This window comes from Rhinatrema bivittatum, chromosome 4 (genome assembly GCF_901001135.1).
Source record: "Rhinatrema bivittatum chromosome 4, aRhiBiv1.1, whole genome shotgun sequence".
Lineage (NCBI taxonomy): Eukaryota > Metazoa > Chordata > Amphibia > Gymnophiona > Rhinatrematidae > Rhinatrema > Rhinatrema bivittatum.
The window spans coordinates 482,162,972-482,186,797 of NC_042618.1; the positions used below are offsets into that span (position 1 = coordinate 482,162,972).

General features: G+C 48.0%; 1 protein-coding gene across 1 annotated transcript in view; it reads left to right on the top strand.

Moving 5' to 3' along the window:
* The first annotated feature begins 13,095 nt into the window (after nucleotides 1-13,095).
* Nucleotides 13,096-23,826, top strand: part of PDE3A (phosphodiesterase 3A) — a 100,070-nt gene continuing 89,339 nt past the window's right edge. Inside the window, exons 1-2 of the mRNA XM_029597546.1 lie at nucleotides 13,096-13,123; nucleotides 13,323-13,554. Of these exons, the coding sequence (XP_029453406.1) occupies nucleotides 13,096-13,123; nucleotides 13,323-13,554 (260 nt within the window). The remainder of the gene's footprint in view (nucleotides 13,124-13,322; nucleotides 13,555-23,826) is intronic.

A 23,826-nucleotide genomic window follows, 5' to 3' on the forward strand; every position in this document is an offset into this window, starting at 1 on the left:
TCTGGGTTTATGTGTGGGGGAGAGAAGGGGAGCTTAAATGTGTGTATGTGTGGGTGAGAAGGGGAGCTTGAATATGTGTATGTGTGGGTGTGAATGGGAACTTGAATGTGTGTATGTGTGGGTGAGAAGGGGAGCTTGACTATGTGTATGTGTGGGTGTGAATGGGAACTTGAATGTGTGTATGTGTGGATGAGAATAGGAGCATCGGTTTGTTGGTGAGAATAGGAGTCTGGGCTTGAGTGTGTGGGTGAGAATGGGTGCCTGGATGTGCGTCTACCTGTACATCAGAATGTTAGCCTGGGGAGGGGTGACAAAGTGAGAGCTTGTATGTGTGTCTGCGGAGAATGTAAGCTTGTGTGTGTGGGGGTGAGAGCATATGAGAGTGAGAGCTTGAGTGTGTGTGGGAGTCTGTGACAGAAAACGTGTATGTGTGTGTGTGTGTGTGTGGAAGGGAAGAAGGCAGTAGTAGAAGAAAAACACTGAAAAGGAATTAGGAAATGAGCGACAAGGGAAAAAATAGGAAAAAGAGACCAGGACCAACTGATTAGAAAAATACAAAGATCAGACAACAAAGGTGTAAAAAAAAATGTGTTTTGAGATGTTAGATATGCCATCTTTGGGAATGTGCATTTCTTATATTTTTGTATTTTGCTCTTTCTTCAGTATTCCACCAGAGACTTTAGTTTCTCAGGCTTTCTATTTTGGTTTTGTCTGTGTGTTTCTGTTTCTAATTTGTAGCATCTTATTTCTATATTAGGTAAGGGTCGGTCTCAGTTTTGCCTGTTTGTGACAGAAATGCAGTATTTCTAGCATATAGTTTCTCTGTAGTAGTAGTCCAGCTTGTTCTGTTATTCCAGTAGGTGGTGTATTAATGTTCTAGGGCCTGGTGTAGTATTTGCATTGCTACGTTTTTCATAAGGTTGCTGTTATTTGAATCCTGAGAGTCAGTGTATGGCAAGGTTCTAGATGCCTCTTTCTTTGCAGGAGTTTGTGTTACTTATTTATTTATTTATTTATTTAGCATTTTTCTATACCGACTTTCCAATAACAAAATTATTGATCAATTCGGTTTACATTTTAAACACAAAATAGCAGTGGAGGGATATTTTTTGCTGAGGTGACACCAGAATTTGAATTTTTTTTTTCATGTTAGTTGAAATGTGAATTGCCCTAGCTCTGCGCTGCACCTGTTCTGATGATTAATTATATTTTATTGTACTTATGAAGATTTCTGGTTTTCTGCAAAGAGGGTTCATGAAAGAATACATTAATTTCTGTTTTATTACATGATTGGATCTGATTGTTTTCTATACTTGTGCATTTATAAACTGCAATAAATATAAAATAAATTTTGATTAATAAGGAATATTTAATGCTATCAATAAGAAAACAATTAGTAGGTCTCAGATCTGCATGCCTACAGCCCACCCTTGTTACCTTCTGCCCACCCAAAAAATTCAGTTCTGGCTACGCCACTGGATGCAGGATATAAATCTTTTAAATAAATATAAGGAGGATCAGCAGGATGTGACCCTGGTTTGCTACTCCTTCATGCTGCTGAGGGTTGGGGAGGGTAGAAATGTGGGACGAGGGAATGGATGAAGGAGGCAACAGAATTTAGGAGCATAAGTCTTCTAATATGCCGGTTTGCCATTTAGACGGATAACTTTTGAGTGATCCGTTTAAATGGCTTTTGAGTTTGGACCTCAAAATGATTAGAAAATTGGAAGCCTAGGCAGCAATGGTAGAAAAAAGCATTTTATTTTCAGTTTAGAGATTGGAGTCTGTTAGCTTTGGGAATGTGCCCTTTTTATTTTACTCAGTAGGGTTGGAAATGCATTCTCGTACTCTTTCTCCAGGGTTGCACTTGTAACCCTTTTTTTCAGGAAATGCTGTGAAAATGAGCAAAGGGTCACTTTTGAGTGCTGCAGTGTAAGATTAAAAAAAAGCTCTTCACAGATCCAGATAAGGATTCTTCCACTGGGGAAGACACGCAGCCAATCAAAGAAAGCTCTTCACAAAAACAAGCAGAGAGCTTACTGAACATCGATAAAGAATCCAGTTCAGGCTTTAAGATTCTTCCCAGTCTAACAAGAAAATAGAAAAACAGAGTGCAATGGCCTTTCTGGCTTTCCTTGCCTCTAAGATCTTCCAGGCTCTGATGTACCTTCAGTCAAGGCTCCCCCTCGTTTCCACCTTCAACCTCTCCTGCACAAAGACAGAATTCAGCTCCCAGCCGCGGATTCCTGGCTCCTCCCTGGAGATCTGCTGAGCCCAAGCTTGTGCAGCGGGTTCAGCTTTCCTTCACGCTCCCAGACCCGCTCTATCGCTGGGAGAAAATCCTGTGCGGAGAGCAGGCCAGCACCCTTCCTGCCTCGCTGCTCTCCTCCAGGGCACTGAACAACTAAAGCCTTCCTCTAGCATCTCATGGAAACCCCTGGATAGATATTCGTGTAACCGGGAGCCATTTTCTGTCCCCAGTAAGCCCTGGGCTATGCCATTAGTGCAGTGAGTGCAATAGATACTATGGGGAGGATCCATGCAATCACAGCCGCTCCCAGTCAGGGGTCAGGAATGGACTTCCCACTTCAGAGGTGTTGTAGGAGCTCTGGGGGCAGTTCTGGACGAAGGCTGGAGATTTTTGGCCGACCTGGGCTCCTTCCTGCAGAGTGGTCATCCTGGGACGATTTTGGACTGCTGGACATCTGGGTCTTTCCTGGCCTCAGGGTTTGGGAATGGCCAGGGATGAAGAATGCCCTGCCCTCGAGGTGCTGACAGCTCTGGAGAAATTGTTTTATGACGATTTGGGAGGAAGCGTTTTCTGCCCCTCTTTCCACCCACTTAAGGACCCGCAGTTCCAGCTCGGATCCCTATCGTGTCAAAAGGAAAAATCTGCGAACTGTGAGTAAGAGCGGATTTACATCCTGCAAGACAGCCACTCAGAGTTTTTACTCTCTGTGCATGGACAGGGATTTTCCTGACCATCCCTTTACCTAATCCAGGAGGGCGGCTGGATCCCCTGCACAGATGGAGGATAAAGAGTGTAAGCAAAGGAAGCAAGACTGAGGTGCTGGACTCACATTTACAGTGCCATTACTCACCTCAGAGCGAGGTTTTAGTGTGCGTCCTGCCAGGTCCTTGGCACATAGCACACAGTGAAGAGATCACCCCTCTCCCAGGGAAATGTCAGTAAAGGAGGAAGGCACCCCTGCACTGGGCCCTGAAAGTAAACCTTCCCCCAGCCAAAAGAATCCACGGGAAAGGGGCAGAAAGAGCCAGGCCCCGCCCCCCCCGGGGTGGGGTTACTTTCAGATCAATCATTGGTTACTCCGTGCGTGCGCTTCCTTTACTTCCCTCCTGCTGGAAAGCTCCACACCTCAACCCTGTGCCTCCTCACACACTGCATGCTCCCTGCTTTCTGCAGGTTTCACTTTAAGCTTGGTCTGCATATTTCTCTTTCTAATTTGTAGTCACTTGTTCTGTGTTTGGAGAGGGTGCGTCCTTGTCCTGCATGTCTGGCTGAGGTGAAGGATTCTGCCAGTGTGTAGTTTCTGTGTAGGGATCTACAGCAGCCCGGCTTCTTGTGCTTTCCTAATAGGAGGTGTATTGGTATTCTAGAGCCCTGTGTTCAATACTCCAAAGTCGGATCTTTACTGTGTGAGTCCTGGCAGTAAGTGCTGTTATGGGATGGCAGGTTTGCTCTGTAGGTGCTGAATGTGTTTGTTGCAGGGTTTTGTGTTACTGTTACTGAGATAACACCAGAATTTGCATATTAATTTACGGTTTCATATTCAAAGGCATTTTAGCAAGATAACATGTGAGTTATCCAGCTCCATGCTGACTTTTGACTATTTTGGGTGCTGTCCAGCTAAAATTTAGTCTGATAATGTAGGGGCATTCCAGGGAGGAGTTAAGTTAGTCAGATAAGTTACCTGGCTATCTCTGATCGAGCTATAGAGGAATCCTAAAAGCCAGCTAAAGTTATCCCGCTGTCTTTAAGATAGTCAGGTATATGTAATGCGCCACTGATACGTTTATCTGGCTAACTTTGCAAGCCAGTGGCTGAATATTGCCCCCTTAAAGTTTAATATTGGGGAGGGCTAAATTCTGCGGGTACAAAGTGTGTGTGAGTGTGTGTGTGTGTGTGTGTCAGTGTGTGTGTGTGTGTGAGTGTGTGCCAGTGTGTGTGTGTGTGTCAGTGTGTGTGTGTGTGTGTGTCAGTGTGTGTCAGTCTGTGTGTGTGTATATGTGTGTGTGTGTGTGTGTGTGTGTGTCAGTGTGTGTGTGTGTGTGTATATGTGTGTGTATATGTGTGTGTGTGTGTGTGTGTGTGTGTGTGTGTGTTTCCCTGTCCCTGCTCTGCCCGCAGAATGCCTCCTTCTACTGCGAGGGAAATCGCTTCTGCGCACACTTTTACACGTGCAAGCCCCGGGGCAATTTTCAAAAGTCGACTGACATCCAATGTCATCTGCATCAATAGAAGCACAATACATAAATGAAGATAAAATGCAAAGTGATTTAAACACATTAAACAATCCCTGCATGCAGGAACATCCATCCCGCTTGTACATTTACATGCAGCGTTGGGAAAATTGGAAGCAGGCATGTAAATGTGCCCCATACACACACACACACACACACACACACACCCGGAGCGCCTCTCGCTGGTGCGGGGAAATCGTATTCTGCATGTCCTGATCCATACTGGGCAAGACCTTTGGAAGTTGCAGAATATAAGAATGTGCAGACAGAGAAAAAGAAATCCTTTCCCTGCACTATCACACAAACTGGGCTTCATGCATGCAACGTCTTTTAACAATTACCCCTGAAACGAGCCACGTCCAGTTATGCATTAGTACAGGCTCTTTCATGGGGGGGGGAGGGGAATCATGAGGGCTTCCATTCTTACCAAGTTCTTGGTTGGGGGGGGGGTCTCTGGGGCTGAGCCCTGGGTCTTTAGATGTTAGCCATGTCTCTGGGTGGCCTTGGCAGAGAGGGAGTCTCTCAGTGCCCCTCCTTCCTGAGACAGAGAGACTGCTGGGGAGGGGGAGACTCTCACCCGGCACCCCGGGAGTCTCTCAGTGCCCCTCCTTCCTGAGACAGAGAGACTGCTGGGGAGGAGACTCTCACCCTGCACCCCAGGAGTCTCTCAGTGCCCCTCCTTCCTGAGACAGAGAGACTGCTGGGGAGGGGGAGACTCTCACCCTGCACCCCGGGAGTCTCTCAGTGCCCCTCCTTCCTGAGACAGAGAGACTGCTGGGGAGGGGGAGACTCTCACCCTGCACCCCGGGAGTCTCTCAGTGCCCCTCCTTCCTGAGACAGAGAGACTGCTGGGGAGGGGGAGACTCTCACCCTGCACCCCGGGAGTCTCTCAGTGCCCCTCCTTCCTGAGACAGAGAGACTGCTGGGGAGGAGGAGACTCTCACCCTGCACCCCGGGAGTCTCTCAGTGCCCCTCCTTCCTGGGACAGAGAGACTGCTGGGGAGGAGGAGACTCTCACCCTGCACCCCGGGAGTCTCTCAGTGCCCCTCCTTCCTGAGACAGAGAGACTGCTGGGGAGGAGGAGACTCTCACCCTGCACCCCGGGAGTCTCTCAGTGCCCCTCCTTCCTGAGACAGAGAGACTGCTGGGGAGGAGGAGACTCTCACCCTGCACCCCGGGAGTCTCTCAGTGCCCCTCCTTCCTGAGACAGAGAGACTGCTGGGGAGGAGGAGACTCTCACCCTGCACCCCGGGAGTCTCTCAGTGCCCCTCCTTCCTGAGACAGAGAGACTGCTGGGGAGGAGGAGACTCTCACCCTGCACCCCGGGAGTCTCTCAGTGCCCCTCCTTCCTGAGACAGAGAGACTGCTGGGGAGGAGGAGACTCTCACCCTGCACCCCGGGAGTCTCTCAGTGCCCCTCCTTCCTGAGACAGAGAGACTGCTGGGGAGGAGGAGACTCTCACCCTGCACCCCGGGAGTGTCTCAGTGTCCCTCCTTCCTGAGACAGAGAGACTGCTGGGGAGGAGGAGACTCTCACCCTGCACCCCGGGAGTCTCTCAGTGCCCCTCCTTCCTGAGACAGAGAGACTGCTGGGGGAGGAGGAGACTCTCACCCTGCACCCCGGGAGTGTCTCAGTGTCCCTCCTTCCTGAGACAGAGAGACTGCTGGGGAGGAGGAGACTCTCACCCTGCACCCCGGGAGTCTCTCAGTGCCTCTCCTTCCTGAGACAGAGAGACTGCTGGGGAAGAGGAGACTCTCACCCTGCACCCCAGTGTTACGCTCCTGCAAAACTCATGGAATTGGCAGTCAGGGGAGTGTGAGTTGGGATTACAGGTACGCATTGTGCAATCGTCAGTTGTCAGGAAGATGATTGTCACTTATTAGATTAGCAGAATCGAGCAGGAGGAAAGCTGCTAGACCATGAGCCCTATGAAGTGAGAATTAAAGACCTAAATATGCAGAGCCTAGAAGGGATGTGATCCGCACATTCAGATACATAAAAGATTTATCTATTTATTTTATTTATTAGCTTTTATATATCGACATTCGTGGGTACATCATGCCGGTTTATAATATAACTGAAGGAGGAAATTACAAAAAACCAGGGTTGGGGGGAGAGGGAGCAGATAGGAAGAGAGAAGGGGCAAGAGAAGAGAGGGAAAAACAGGAAGAGGAGAAAAGGAACAGTACCTGATGGAAAACAACAGAAAAGCATAATAAGTAGCATTGCAAATTATACACTCAATAAGGGACTGTGTATACCCTTATATACTGTGGATAATCGTATATAAATTATACACTCCAAAAAGTATTATGTATAATAATATACATTATCTTTAACCAGTACATACAGGAGTCACTATATATGACATTACAAATTATGCATTCAGAAAGGCAACTATATATAGAAAAAATAAAAGATGAATAATAAAAGATAATAATAAAAAAAAATAATAAAAAATAAAAGATAATAATAAAAGATGAATATAAAAGATGAATAATGCAGAGGCAGAAAACCTTTTTCAGTGGAAAGGAAGCAGAAGAAGGAGGTCCTCTGAGGGAGTTTGGGTACCTGAAGTGATATTAAGTTGCAGCAAGCAGTCAGACGGAGGATTTTGTGTGCAAGTCAGGCATTGTTTGTGAAAATACATAAGATTTTTGTATCTCACCAAGAACGCTGGCTTGTGCGAGTAATGCATCTGCTAAAAGAATAAATAAGGAAATGAGCAGAAGGAAATGTAATGCCCTGGCCTCACTGCGCTGCCTCTCAGGGTGGCTGGAGCCTGTTCCTCTTACCCCTGCTGGCAGATCTTGCACCACTGCACTCTGTGATAAAACTCATCCCCCAGGCTTGGCCACATGCTTATCACATGGAGGAGACTCAGTATAATACAGAGGGCAATTTTCAAAGTGTTTGAGCCCTGTAACTGGGCTGCCTGAGAACGGCCCTCCCTCACTGTGGTAAAAGCGCAGAGGAGGCGCTCCTGGGGACGGGTTTTAAGTTGGGGAGAAAGGCGCGCCCAGGGGCCAATGTCCCTGGCTACTCTGTACCCACTGCAAGCTTTGCAGCTTAAAACTTCCCGCAGACAGTTTGAAAATTGGGCCAGGAAACCAAGAAGCAAAGCGATAAAAGTTCAACACAGCTGTTGGTGACCTCAGTTCAAGCCAGGAGGGAGATGAATGGGCTGCATGTTTTACGGGACAGACTAATCCGGTCCTGGTTTCATCCCTTTCCATCTGTGGCTGGCACTCCTGCTTCTCGCAGGGAAAAAGTGCCATGCGGTGAAAGCAGGACTGCATTAACCTGTCTTGTAAAAATCCTAGTGAAAAACAACGGTCCTGAATTAGGGCAAAAGAAGAGTTAGATGGGAGAAAGCTGCTTTTGTCCTGGTGAAGTGGTGGGTGAGAGGCCAGGGTAATGGGTCAAAGAAGGGGGAACACAAGCCAAGCAGCAGAGAGTGGCAAAACGCTGCCTAGGATGACCTACAAGTGCCACAAATAGAGCCCCAATACCAGCAAATGACCTACACGTGCCACAAATAGAGCCCCAGTACCAGCAAATGACCTGCACTGCCATGAATAGAGCCCCAGTACCAGCAAATGACTGCACATGCCACAAATAGAGCCCCAGTACCAGCAAATGACTTGCACTGCCATGAATAGAGCCCCAGCGAACAATCTACACGTGCCACAAATAGAGCCCCAGTACCAGCAAATGACCTGCACGTGCCACAAATAGAGCCCCAGTACCAGCAAATGACTGCACGTGCCACAAATAGAGCCCCAGTACCAGCAAATGACTGCACGTGCCACAAATAGAGCCCCAGTACCAGCAAATGACTGCACGTGCCACAAATAGAGCCCCAGTACCAGCAAATGACCTGAGGTGCCACAAATAGAGCCCCAGTACCAGCAAATGACCTGCACGTGCCACGAATAGAGCCCCAATACCAGCAAATGACCTGAGGTGCCACGAATAGAGCCCCAGTACCAGCAAATGACCTGCACGTGCCACGAATAGAGCCCCAATACCAGCAAATGACCTGCACGTGCCACGAATAGAGCCCCAATACCAGCAAATGACCTGAGGTGCCACAAATAGAGCCCCAGTACCAGCAAACGACCTGCACGTGCCACAAATAGAGCCCCAGTACCAGCAAATGACCTGCACGTGCCACAAATAGAGCCCCAGTACCAGCAAATGACCTGCACGTGCCACGAATAGAGCCCCAGTACCAGCAAATGACTGCACGTGCCACGAATAGAGCCCCAATACCAGCAAATGACCTGCATGTGCCACAAATAGAGCCCCAGTACCAGCAAATGACTGCATGTGCCACGAGTAGAACCCAGTACCAGCAAATGACCTGCATGTGCCACAAATAGAGCCCCAGTACCAGCAAATGACCTGCATGTGCCACAAATAGAGCCCCAGTACCAGCAAATGACTGCACGTGCCACAAATAGAGCCCCAGTACCAGCAAATGACCTGCACGTGCCACAAATAGAGCCCCAGTACCAGCAAATGACCTGCACGTGCCACAAATAGAGCCCCAGTACCAGCAAATGACCTGCACGTGCCACAAATAGAGCCCCAGTACCAGCAAATGACCTGCACGTGCCACAAATAGAGCCCCAGTACCAGCAAATGACTGCACGTGCCACAAATAGAGCCCCAGAACCAGCAAATGACCTGCATGTGCCACAAATAGAGCCCCAGTACCAGCAAATGACCTGCATGTGCCACAAATAGAGCCCCAATACCAGCAAATGACCTGCAAGTGCCACAAATAGAGCCCCAGTACCAGCAAATGACTGCACGTACCACAAATAGAGCCCCAATACCAGCAAATGACTGCACGTGCCACAAATAGAGCCCCAATACCAGCAAATGACTGCACGTGCCACAAATAGAGCCCCAATACCAGCAAATGACTGCATGTGCCACAAATAGAGCCCCAATACCAGCAAATGACCTGAGGTGCCACGAGTAGAGCCCCAATACCAGCAAATGACTGCACGTGCCACAAATAGAGCCCCAGTACCAGCAAATGACCTGCATGTGCCACAAATAGAGCCCCAATACCAGCAAATGACCTGCATGTGCCACAAATAGAGCCCCAGTACCAGCAAATGACCTGCATGTGCCACAAATAGAGCCCCAATACCAGCAAATGACCTGCATGTGCCACAAATAGAGCCCCAGTACCAGCAAATGACCTGCATGTGCCACAAATAGAGCCCCAGTACCAGCAAATGACCTGCATGTGCCACAAATAGAGCCCCAATACCAGCAAATGACCTGAGGTGCCACGAGTAGAGCCCCAATACCAGCAAATGACCTGAGGTGCCACGAGTAGAGCCCCAATACCAGCAAATGACCTGAGGTGCCACGAGTAGAGCCCCAATACCAGCAAATGACCTGAGGTGCCACGAGTAGAGCCCCAATACCAGCAAATGACCTGAGGTGCCACGAGTAGAGCCCCACTACCAGTGAACGACTTGCACTGCCATGAATAGAGTCCCAGCGAACAATCTACACGTGCCACAAATAGAGCCCCAATACCAGCAAATGACCTGAGGTGCCACAAATAGAGCCCCAGTACCAGCAAATGACCTGAGGTGCCACGAGTAGAGCCCCAATACCAGCAAATGACTGCACGTGCCACAAATAGAGCCCCAATACCAGCAAATGACCTGAGGTGCCACGAGTAGAGCCCCACTACCAGCGAACGACTTGCACTGCCATGAATAGATTCCCACTACCAACGAACAACCTGCACGCGCCAAGAAAAAAGTCCCAATACCAGCAAATGACCTGCATGTGCCACGAATAGAGTCCCAATACCAGTGAACAACCTGCACTGCCATGAATAGAGTCCCTCTAGCAACGAACAACCTGCACGTGCCACAAATAGAGCCCCAATATCAGCAAATGACCTGCACATGCCATGAATGGAGCCCCAGTAACAGCGAATGACCTGCACATGCCATGAATGGAGCCCCAGTACCAGCGAACGACTTGCACTTGCCACGAATAGAGCCCCAGTACCAGCGAACGACCTGCACGTTCCATGAAAGAGCCCCAGTACCAGCGAACGACCTGCATGTGCCACGAATGAAGCCCCACTACCAGCGAACAACCTGCAAGTGCCACGAATAGAGCCCCAATACCAGCAAACAACTTGCACTGCCATGAGTAGTGTCCCACTACCAGTGAACGACCTGCACTGCCACGAATAGAGTCCCTCTACCAACGAACAACCTGCACGTGCCACAAATAGAGCCCCAATATCAGCAAATGACCTGCACATGCCATGAATGGAGCCCCAGTAACAGCGAATGACCTGCACATGCCATGAATGGAGCCCCAGTAACAGCGAATGACCTGCACGTGCCATGAATGGAGCCCCAGTAACAGCGAATGACCTGCAGATGCCATGAAAAGAGTCCCAGTACCAGTGATTGACCTGCCTGTGCCATGAATAGAAGAAGATATCTGTTTTTCAGAAGGGACTGTGTTTGACCCTGGCTGCTTTTGGAAAGGTCACCCTCGCTGGCCAGACACAGAACACAGTGACCCCTTCACCCCTGAATGTGGCACCAGTCAAGGTAGATTTTGGAATTAAGGAGGTCTTTTCTCTTTTCTCCCTGGCAGCCGGGCTGGTTTAGCAGGTTGTTCATCCTAAGACTTTCACCATTTAAAACAACCGAGGAGAGACGGTAAGACCTGGAGTCTGCCATGCGGATCCCCACCCCTGTACTGGGTGTTTGGCAATGATCTGATTGGTTTTTTCTCTGCTTCCAGGGGAGGCCTCCAGTAGGATTCCCATTAGGTAGCTGGGAGGGTTTTGGTGCACTTAAATATCCCCGTGGGAAGCTCTGCCCAGACACCTACCCAGGAGAGAAGCCCATATCTGTAGCAGTTTCAGCTGTAACGTCCCACTTATGGATAAAAAGGACTTTTAACAAATCAGTAAACTTATGACTTGACCCCCGGTGCCTTGTCCTGCCTGGTGTGTCCCAGCATCTCATCCCTTGGGATGCTGCAGCTATCACACTTCGCTGCCCGGGCCATAAGCGAGAGCCTTCCCCCATATAAAGCATCCACCTCTGGCATACAGAGTACAAGCCATGGCAGGAGCGCTAGCCGCAGAGCCCCTGAAGATATAGATCAGTTTGTGTGCCCTTGGGAAATGTATATGCTTGTTACTCAAAATGATAGAGAGTCAGAGAGGAACAATCTCAACTGGGCAGCCTGGAAGGGCCAATTGGTCTTTATCTGCCGTAACTTGCTGGCTCATTAGCAGAGGGCCACAGCTTTCCCTTCTGCATTCTGTAAGCTGAGGAGTTAATAACCTGATTTCTGTAGCGCTGAGACCGATCACCTACAAAGGTGCTGAGTGCGGCAGAGCAGAACATAGTAACCTTGTAATGACGGCAGAAAAGGACCAAACGGTCCATCCAGTCTGCCCAGCAAGCTTCTCACAGTAGTAACTGCCGCTCCATGCAGGATACTCCCACGGTTCTCTTAAGGGTAGTAACATGAAGGTCAAGATCTGTAAATGCCTCATCAGGCCTGAAGATGGCAGGAAAGCTACACACAACTAGGAGCAATAACTTTTACAACATTCCCCTGGCAATTTTAGATAATTATTAAGATTCAACGTTTTTCCGATTTATCTCGACCACCCATCCTACTTAACCACTTCCATTATTCCGAATCTAAGTAATTCAGATGCTACTGTGCTGATTCTCCTTGGAGCCCCATGCAGGCATCACTTTTATACATGTAAAGTACGAATACAGCACGGACAGCTGAAGAGATCTTCATCAGAGCCCCTTGTTGATGTGATACTGATACACATAAAGTATGAATACAGCACAGACAGCTGAAGAGCAGATTTTTATCAAAGCCCCCTGCAGGTGTCAGTCACATTGATACACATACAGCATGAATACAGCACAGACAGCTGAAGAGCAAATCTTCATCAAAGCCCCTTGGAGATGTGATACTGATACACATAAAGTATGAATACAGCACAGACAGCTGAAGAGCAGATCGTCATCAAAACCCCATACAGATGTGCCACTGATACACATAAATAATGAATACAGCACTGACGGCTGAAAAGGGGACTCAGAGAAGGAAAACCTTTTACAAGTAAAGAGGATAGAAATACAAACTGCACATTTCTAATGCCAGAGAAGGATGGTGAAATCAGAATTGTGCAATATTAGGTATGAAAAAAAGACAAGGGAGTCAGGTAATTTGTGATTTTAATACTCTGCTGAGGACTCTGCTTTAAACCTGACTTCAGTTCCTGGAGAAGTGAATTTTCCACTTTCAGAAGTTCCTAATTGCTGCGTCCTGTGCAGTGTACGTAAAGTCACTTGAGGGTAATTTTACGTGTGTAAATGGACTTTTGAAACTTGCTACTTTTACATTGTGTAAATCGTTCTGCAAGTTACCCCCGATATGTGAGGTCCTTTCAGCTCCTGTTGGTTTTCTCCACTTCTGCCATTGTCTGTAAGTGCAAGAAGGAAGCTGTTGGTGAGGTTTGTGTTGGGATTGTTCTTGGAACGGTTCCCCTTGCTCAGCCTCCTCTGGGCTATGGCACCACATGAGCCTCCATTCACAGGTACCTGGGGCGTTTCCCCCCCTCCTGAGCGACAGTCCCGGGCCAGGAATCCAGCCTCTGCTGCACGCTCTCACCCAGGTCCTCCCCTGAGCCAGTTTTGCAGTTGTTTGATGTTGTAAAGCCTCTCCATGCCTGTTGTTATCTATAGAACCATTGTGCATTGCATGCTACAGCAAATGCCCCTTTCTTGTCTTTTAAGCTTTAACCAGAAACTTTGTTTTTTTGCTAGGTATTCCCCCAAACATTTCCCCTCTCACCTCCCCATGCAATTCACCCCTCCAGGGGACCCCCACCGCCAGCCCCACCAACAAAACGTCTAGCCTGCCGTTTCCAGAAAGTACGGGCCTGAGTCCGCACAAGGCCTTGAGCTACACTCAGAGCGCACCCAGCGTTCCCGAGCAGTTCCTGGGACCTCCCGCGGTCTGCAGCAGGTAAGTCCCCAACTTCTCGTCTCTCCTTTTTTCTCCTGCTCGCCTGGACAGTGCAGGGCCTAGCCCTCTGCTTTCTTTATACCTAGCAGGAATGGTCTGGATTTTCTCGTCTTGTTTTTTCCCATCAAGACAAGACTACAAAGTCCAGGATACTCTAGGACAGTGGTGTCTCAAAGCAATCCTCGGATGTCCCCCTCGCTGGTCTGGTTAATGAACCTGCATGAGATGGAGAGATATTTATTACCTCGTTTTTATAAACCACAATATCCATAATATGCTCAAAGTGATGAGCATCCCAGAAGACACAGGGATGGTTATTTTCAGCGGCCTGCATACGGTTAAGGTTTGCGTGTGCAAAGTATATGCAGGTGTTAACCAGGGATCCTATGTGCATATGTCCACTTTGAAAATGAGCAGGCGCGTGGGTAGCCCAGCACGGCCCACGCCCCCACATTTCCAGCTGCTCATTCCTTCCAAACTGCACACAGAAAGAGTTTCCCCGTCCCAGCTCCGCCCCCCAGAAAGCCTCTTTCTACCGCGTGGGAAATCGCTGCTACGTACACTTCTACATGCAAAAGCCCGGGGCAATTGTCAAAAGCCAACTTACCCGCACAAAACGGGGTTTAAGATTCCCCCCATGAACTCTCGTAACCATCAATAGAACCACGTCAGTGAAAACTATACATAAATGGGGTCGATATTTAAATGCCGCTTAGGTGAATAACTCACAAGTTATCCGTCTAAATGGCTTAAACTGCATATTGAGCCTCTTGACTTTATCTCACTGAATATCTGGGACAAGTTATCCAGCTAATTGTGGCCGGTTAACTTGTCCACTAAATGTCCTACTGAATATAAACCCCAAACGAAAATAAAATGCTAATTGATTTAAAACATTAAAACAAAATATCATACAAAACCAAATATCAATCATAAAACAAAACGTATCAATGAAAACCAAGAACAACAAAGTTCTAGGCATCCTCTGGAAAGATAGTAAATCATTGTTTAATCGTATCTGCAATGGAAGAGCGCCTTGGGACTGTGCTAGATAAAGCATGATAATCTCACCTCTGAAGTTAACAGGACGTACAAAAATGCCTCCTGAGATGATATCAATGTTCTCACTGGATTATAAGAGTATTAACTGGTCTCTTACCTAGCACGGACGTAATCTCGTCAAAGTTAGAATTCTGAATTTTACATGAAATCTGATTGGTAAGCAATGTAACTCTCGGACTTTGGATTAATATGTTCTCCAATTATATTTCACCCATTAAAGCCCTAGCTGCTGGGTTCTCCTTGAGAAACTCTATTAACGAAGAGCGCATTACAAATGTGTGAGACATTCCTTCCTGGTATATGAACTAGAGTAACAATGTCCACTTAACCAAGCAGAAAGAAGGCCGACCTAAAGACTGCAGCCATTTGTGTGTTCATATTACTCTGAGCTAGCAAACATCTTTTATAGGGAGCTTGCACCTTAAATCATCCCTTGGGGAGATGAATCGTAATCACTGCAGTTTTAGAGGAGCACAGGGAAAACATTTTCATGTCATCTTTGTTTGGCTTAGTTTGGATTTCATTTCATTTGGTTTGAGAATCATTTCATTTTGTTTCTGTTTGGTTTGGTTTGGGTTTTATTTAATTTTATTTTGTTTGGTTTGGGGTTTTTTGTTTCATTTTGTTTGGTTACTTTTTTTTATTTGTTTGGTTTTGTTTTCACTTTTTTCTAGCCTGCGCTAAAACAAAAAATAAAACAAAACTTTGAATTTTGTTAATTTTTGGGTTATTTCCAAACCAAAATGATACAAAACAAAACACATTTAGTTGTTTGCCTGTCATTTTCAAATGACAGCACATCCCTATTGGTATTAATATCTCAGAGAGCTCTACCTTATTATGTAACCATTCTGTGACCTCAGTCAAGCATTGGTTTATTCTGGCAATTTCATCATTTTTGTCTGCCTCTAATGGTACATGGGGCTGAATATCATTAACATAACAATGATATTGTATCTTAAAATCAGAGCTTTTAAATAAATATTAAAAAGCAAGGACAATAAAATAGATCCCTGTGGTATTGCACGTTTAAGCAGGCACAGAGTGAAGGAATACTCTCCCAGTACCTCACCACAGCCTCCCAGTCAGTAATAAACAAAACCAGCTTAAAATCACTTTGCCTAACTCTAATTTGTTTAATCATAATGGCATGGGATTGGGCAGCAGTATCAAAAGGTGAAGAGAGGCCTAATAAAATTCCACACAGTGCATTTTAAATCATCTACTAGTGCAGTCTCTGTAGCACAATAACACCTAACGCCTGACATATAACTGGTTTCATCTAAAAATGCCTGTAACTATGTCCAGCTGATCATCCTAAAACTTTGCCTAAATAAAGATCGTTTGAAACCGGTCTAAAATTCTCAAAATGATTTCTGTCCAAGGAAGATGTTTTAAATATCGGGTGAATAAGCGCCTGCAATCACACCCTCTGACAGAGAAGCTGGAAACCTGCCTCACCCTGTCTAGCAGTCCCTCCTTAGAGGCTTTTATCAGCCCAAAAAAATGCTACCTCTTACATCCTCCAAAATCTCGGTAATCTCTACTTTTCCTACTTCCTGAAACCAAACGAAACATGCGACAGAATTCAAATCTGGGCCCCCTCTTTTCCAACCCCAAGTTTAAGACCCTCAACAAATTTGCATCCATTGGAGCTAGTGCATGCAAACGTACCTTACACTTATTCATGAAGGAAGATTTACTTTTCTTTTAGAATGGTTGCACACAACGTTGTAAGAGTGATTTTCCAATGGGCTGCCTGCCTGATATACGAGTACATATGTCATGCATGCTGGCGGGGGGGGGGGGGGGAGTTTGGATTTTCACATGTTGGAAAATTCAGCTGCACGTGCACGCCAAATGGCAGGTGTAACTTGTGCGGGGATAATTGCTATAAATTGTGTACATATGTGTGTGGCATAAGGAATGTGAGATTTTGGAAATTACACTGTGTATGGGTTAACCTCCCCCCCCCCAAAAAAAATAAGGGGGTCTATAAATGTTTTCATTAAATATCCTGAAGAGCCAAGGGCAACCCAAGGACCAGACTGAGCAGCCCTGCTCTTGCTATGGAAAAACTTGGTGAGCTCAGGCTTATCTGCTCAGCCTGGCTCGCTCCCACTCTGCCCCAAAGCTTTCTTCAGTGGCGGGTAAACATTGCCATGCTGGGAAATGTGGAACACTTTCTGCTCTTCCCTCCAAAAACAATTCTTCATAAAGGAAGAAAACCAGACCCATTTGTGGCTCTGAAGGCAGCCCTTACACAAAGCGAGCAGACGAGCTTTCCTTGGAGCAGTGAAGACAGTGCTAGGCAGGAGCTGCAGACAGTAGGAGCCATTCCCACGCTGCACTGTAAACTACAAAATAAATCCTCAGATGCAGACAAATGTTTAGTGAAAAGAGACCATAAATACTAGAGTGGGGAGCAGAAAACCTCATCATCATAATAAATCTCAGCCATAGAAGTATGAATAATATTAAGGGCACAGCAGATGTCACTTCCACTGATCTAACAGAGCCTTCAGTTCTGAAATATTCTTAGCCTCATAGATACAGAGTGTGAGCATCTTGGTGAGAGAAGGGAGCAATGCCTCGTGCAAACCCATTAGTGTGTCTTTCTGTGTGTGAGTGTGTGTGTGTGTGTCTTAATGAGAGAAAGGGAGGAGGACCCTTGGCCAAGGCAAGGTTGGCGCTACCTATAGGGGCTACCTATAGGCCCTCATCATTGGGAGGTGGATGTAGGCGGCGGAGACCCAACCGGACCTTCACTTGTACCAGCCCACGTTCCCCGCAGGTTGAGCCCTTGGGTGCCGGGGCCGGTAGGACTTAGGAGTGGTTCTCCCAGGAGGCTGGTCTTGAACACATGAGGCATAGGCAGGTCAGGTGGTCCGAAGGTCAGGGCAGGCAGCGAGTAGGAGGTTCCAAGGATGGGCCAGAGGTCGAGGCAGACAGCTGGTAACAGTAACGGTGAACAGGCAGACGGTCAGGGCAGGCGAAGGCGAAATCCAGGGGCGAACTGAGACAGAGAGACGAGAAGTCAGAGCAGGAACAGGAGTACGCGGGACTGAAACACACGGAGGCTGGGACACATGGAGCAACTCATGGGAAAGGGCGTCGGCCCTGATATTCTTGGCGGCTGGCCTGTACTTCACCACGAAGTCGAAGCGGCTAAAAAACAGGGATCAGCGAGCCTGACGGGTGTTCAGGCAGTGGGCATGACAAAGATGCTCCAAGTTCTTATGGTCAGTATAGACCGTGATAGTGTAATGGCCCCCCCTCCAACCACTGTCGCCATTCCTTGAAAGCCAGGAGTTCTTTATCCCTGATGCCATAATTTCTCTCCACTGGAGAGAATTTGCAGGAAAAGTAAGAGCAAGGATGGAATGTTCCCTTAGCAGTGAGTTGCCCATAACTGCCCCGACGGCGATGGAGGAAGCATCGACTTCCAAGATGAAGGGGCGCGTGGGGTCTGGGTGACGGAGGCAAGGCTCCCGAAGGAAGTAAGGCTTGTTTCAAGGTTGCGAAGGTGGTTAGTGCTTCTGCAGGCCATTTTCTGGCATTGGCTCCTTTCCAGGTGAGCACCATGAGCGGCGTGACCAACTGAGAATAGTGAGGGATGAAATGCCTATAGAAATTGGCAAAGCCAAAAATCGTTGCAGGGAACAAAGGCTGGGGCCAGTCCTGGATGCAGGCCACCTTCTCCAGATCCATTCTGAAGCCAGTGCTGGAGACAATATACCCCAGAAAGGGGAGAGATTCTTCTTAAAAAATACACTTTTCCAACTTTGCAGTCTGTGGGCGCGCAGGCGTTGAGGACTTGTCAGACGTCGCAACGGTGGGATTGGAGATCCTATGGGAAGACGAGGACATCATCAAGATAGACCACCATGCTAGTGTAGACTAAGTCCCAAAAGATCTCGTTCATCATCGATTGGAATACCACGGGGACATTGCATAGTCCGAACGGCATTACCAGATATTCGTAGTGGCCATCTTGGGTGTTAAACATGGTCTTCCACTTGTCCCCAGGTTTAATCTGAACCAGGTTATATGCCCCTCAGAGGTCCAGTTTGGTGAAGATTCGGTCTCCCTCAAGCGGTCCAATAACTCTGGGATGAAAGGCAAGGGGTACCGGTCCTTTATGATTATGGCGTTAAGCCCCCGGTAGTCGATGCAGGGCCGAAGGGAGCCATCTTTCTTAGCAACAAAGAAGAAGCCGGCCCCTGCCAGTGAGATTGAGGGGCAAATGAACCCCCTCTCCAGATTCTCCTGAACCTCAGGCAGGGACAGGGGTACATCCTTCCCCGTGGAGAGATGCTATGGGAATCAAGTCGATTGCACAGTCAAACGACCTTTGTTCTGGCAAGATTTCCGCGCTCTCCTTGCAGAAGTCATCGGCGTAGGAGGTGTACTACGGAGGTAAGCCCAGAGAAGCTGTGGCAAGCAGCAAGGGAGGGCACGCAACAGGAAGAAGACATTCCCAGTGGCACCAGGGGCCCCATTTAACCAACTGGAGCTTCTCCCAGTCAATAACAGGAGAGTGCTGCAGGAGCCAAGGCAGTCCGAGGATGAAATTTATTTATTTATTTAAGGTTTTTATATACCGGCATTCATGATAAAATCACATCATGCTGGTTTACATTAAAACAGTGGTGCATAGAAAGAAAAAACAAACTGGAACTGTAGTGCGGAAGAAAGCAGTTGCAAAAAACAGGGATGCTTAAACTGGGAGAGGAAGGAAAAAGTAAAGGTTAATAGCATTTTAAATATTTACAACGAACAGTTAAATGAGCTGGTTGTGTTATAGAACTTGAAGTTGAAGGACATTAGCTGGAGTCCGGGAAAGCTTGTTTGAAGAGCCAAGTCTTAAGTCTCTTCCTGAAGGTTGGGAGGCAGGGTTCCTGTCTTAGGTCTGGGGGGGATGGAATTCCATAAAGGGGGACCGGCGGTAGAGAGGGCCCGATCTCTCAAGGTAATATGTCTAGTGGCTTTGGTTGGAGGAACCTGGAGTGAACCTCTATATGCATCTCTGGTAGGTCTTGAAGAATTGTGTAAGAGGAGAGGAATTTGCAGGTCGATAGAAGTATGTTGATGAATGATTTTGTAGATAACGGAGATGGATTTGTAGAGAATTCTGAAGTGTACTGGCAGCCAATGAAGGCTTTTTAGGATAGGGGAGATGTGATCTCTTCTTCTGGTGTTTGTTAATATTCGTGCTGCCGCATTTTGTACCATCTGAAGCGGTTTGGTATAGGAGGAAAGGAGACCTAGTAGGATAGAATTGCAATAGTCTAACTTTGAGGAAACTAATGCCTGAAGGATTGTTCTAAAGTCCTGCAAGTGAAAGAGAGGTCTTATCCTTTTCAAGACTTGGAGTTTGTGAAAACAGTCTTTGGTAGTTTTGTTGATAGAAGCTTTCAAATTCATCCGATTGTCAATTAAAACTCCAAGGTCTCTCAGTTGCGTGGATTGTGGGATGCCAGGGTGAGTGGAAGTGATGTTACTGTTCTCGGGAGAGATGAGCAGGAGTTCAGTTTTGGATGAATTTAATACTAAGTTTAGACTAGTGAGGAGGAGTTTGATTTGTTGGTGGCAGTTTTCCCAGTGATCTAGTGTTTTCAAGTATGTGTCTTTAACAGGGATTATTATCTGAATATCGTCCGCCCTATCAGCAGCTGCTGCTGCTGATAGGGTGGACAGCCCTTTCAATAACGTGAAAAGTCAGCTCTTCATAGTGCAACATGCCAGTCCGGAGGCAGATGGGAAGAGTGATCTTGATGATCCTCCCTGGGAGCGGGTCGCCCGATATGGAGGAGATCACCAACGAGGTGCTTCACGGTTCCGTCAACCATGTCTTTCAAAATAAAGTTTCCCCCTGCACCTGAGTCCAGGAGGGCCAGGGTAGGAAACACATACTGGTCTATAAGTATGGCCACTGGGAGCACAAGTTGGGGAGCGGGCTTTGTGAAACCTAGAACAACCTCCCCAGCTGGTTCTAGGCCTGGAAGTTTCCCAGCCTCTCCAGGCATCGGGCCAGGAAATGCTCCTTCCCCGTGCAGTATAAGCATAGGCCCATGGTTCGGCAGCACTGCCTCTCGTCAGGGGGGCTTCATCCCAATTGCATGGGCTCCTCCTGCCGTGTAGCCCCGGACGCAGGCAGAGTCCCCATCAGGGGTCTGGAGAAGGACACTGCCAAAGGGACAGGTCTACGGGACGCCCATAACTCTCGGGTGCACTACTGGAGGCGTCGATCAATCCGGGCGGCCAGATCAATAAGGGCATCCATAGATTCTGTCTGCCAGTTCATCCTTAATGTGGGGGGACAGCCCCTCCAGGAAGATGCTCCTTAGGCTGTCCTTCCACTAGTTTAACTCAGTGTCCATGGTACGAAATTCAATGGCGTAGTTTGACCATGGCCACGTCCCCTGGCAGAGGTGGAGGATATCAAAGCCAGTGGCAGCCAGCCGATCAGGCTCGTTGAAGGTCTGTTTGAAGACCTGAACAAAACATTGCAGATCCTGAAGGAGTGGGTCCCCCCCGTTCCCATAGCGGGGAAGCCCAGGCCAAGGCTTTGCTGTCGAGGAGGGAGAGGATGAAGGTGGTCTTCACGGTATCCAAAGGAAACTACGCAGGCTGAAGCGTGAAATGCATGAGGCATTGATTAAGAAATCCCCAGCAATGCTTGGGGTCGCCCGCATACCGAGGAGGAGCCAGTAACCGGAGAGAGGACGCCGAGGGTGCCGGTGAGGCTGGAGGCGTAGCCGCAGCGGCAGAGGCATCAAAGTGGGCATTCAGGCGCTGCAAGGAGGCTGCCAATGACTCAAACAATTGCTGCTGCTGCTGAATTTTCAACGCCAGGCCCGGAATAGCCTGGAGACCGGAAAGATCTGCCGGGTCCATGGCCTCAGCAACCTGTTGCGTCTGGAGGTGGACCCTTGGCCGAGGAGAGATTGGTGCTACCTATAGGGGCTACCTATAGGCCCTCATCATCGGGAGGCGGATGTAGGCGGCGGAGACCCAACCGGACCTTCACTTATACCCCCGATTCACTTATAACCCCGATTCACTTATAACCCCGATTCTAAAGAAACTCCACTGGCTCCCAGTCAAATTTAGAATCATCTACAAAATCTTAGCAATCACCCATAAAGCCATCTTCAACAACACTCCTCTGGACCTCAAAATTCCACTTCAACTTCACACTTCATCCCGCCTGCTAAGATTAGCACAAAAAGGCACCTTACAAGCTCCTCCCATTAAGTCATCTTTAAGGAAAAGAGCTCTATCCACTGCAGGCCCCAAACAATGGAACCTGCTTCCTCCTGAGCTCAGATTGATACAATGCCCTACCACGTTCAAGAAAAGACTTAAGACTTGGTTGTTCGGCCAGGCATTCCCATAACTTCCTGAATCACCACATATCCCACACAAACTGTCACAGACTTTTGCCTCCACAGACATTCTCATCCTACATCCTCCACAGACTGTCACAGACAATCGCTATTCATGACCAAAGTTTATGGTTACTTAGTTACAGTAAATTCTTCCCCTTCCTCCATTAGTTAACTTCCCTCCTTTTTTAGCTTGTTAACCTCTTCTCCAATTTGTTGTAACCACACACATTGTTCGTTGCCCAGTTATGTTCTCCAAGTTGTTCATCTCCTTTGTTCATTGTAAGACACAGTTGTCATTATCTTCTAATTGTTGTAATGTAAACCGGAATGATAAGTAACTCTGTCACTTGAACTTCGGTATAAAAAAGTTATAAATAAATAAATAAATACCAGCCCACGTTCCCCGCAGGTTGAGCCCTTGGGTGCCGGGGCCGGCAGGACTTAGAAGCGGGTCTCCCAGGAGGCTGGTCTTGAACACATGAGGCGTAGGCAGGTCAGGTGGTCCAAAGGTCAGGGCAGGCAGCAAGTAGGAGGATCCAAGGACAGGCCAGAGGTCGAGGCAGGCAGCTGGTAGCAGAAACGGTGAACAGGCAGACGGTCAGGGCAGGCAGCAGGTGAAGGCGAAATCCAGGGGCGAACTGAGACAGGAACCGGGAGAGGAAGACAGGGGGACGAGAAGTTGGAGCAGGAACAGGAGTACATGGGACTGGAACACACGGAGGCTGAAACACACGGAGCAACTCGCGGCTCTAGGCAGAGTGAGACCTGTTGCTGAGGCGAAGGTAAGGCAACAGGAGCTGCCTTAAATAGGTCCCAGGGTGGGCTGCACATCCGGGTCCCACGGGAGGTGTCTTCTGCTGCGGCCCCTTTAAGAAGGTGGAAGTGCTGTGCGCTTGCTTCTAGAGGTGGCCGCGGCTGGCAGTGCAGTGGCGGTGGGGCCAGCTCCCCCCCGCGCCGAGGGAGGAAGAGGCCCTGCCGTACGAGAGCGACGGAGTGGGCCCGGAGCTGCCCGGGGGGTAAGTGTGGCCGGTCGTGGCGTCCCGCGGCCGGCTACCACAACACTGACACACCTATTTGGTTGGACACTGTTGCTATCCCATTAGATTTACATTCCAGGGTTTCCTGCGGGGGGGGGGGGGGTCCTTTCAAGGCCCTCACATTGCTCTTTACTTTTCCCACACAGCACTGATAATCTCAGCATTAGAGAATAATGAAGACACTACTCAGTGAGAGTTGTTTTCTGGTTTTCAACATTTCTCTTGACTGATAAAGTGCTGTGATGTGCTTTAAAGTCTTTACAGCTGTGCACTTCAGTTTCAAGATGATACAAGTGCTTTCGGTAAGTTTGTGACTTCCTGCGGTCTTTCTTAAGCTCAAATGTCTTTCCAGGTTTAGTTAGCTCCTTCAGATACAGGACATCTTCCCTCCCATTGCAATACAGAGTACTCATACTAGTTGAGCCCTATATTAGCTCATACTAGTTGAGCCCTATATTAGCCCTGTATTAGTACTCATACTAGTTGAGCCCTATATTAGCTCATACTAGTTGAGCCCTATATTAGCCCTGTATTAGTACTCATACTAGTTGAGCCCTATATTAGCTCATACTAGTTGAGCCCTATATTAGCCCTGTATTAGTACTCATACTAGTTGAGCCCTATATTAGCAAGGCTGATAGCTGTTTCTCCTCTTTCTCCTCATCCTCAGGAGCTATTCATGGGCCATTGATGTGTTCCATCTCCTCGCCTCTCTCTGCTTCCTCTTTTCTGTCAGGATGGCTGGAGTTCATCCTTTCCTTGGCTTCTGGTGATCTCAG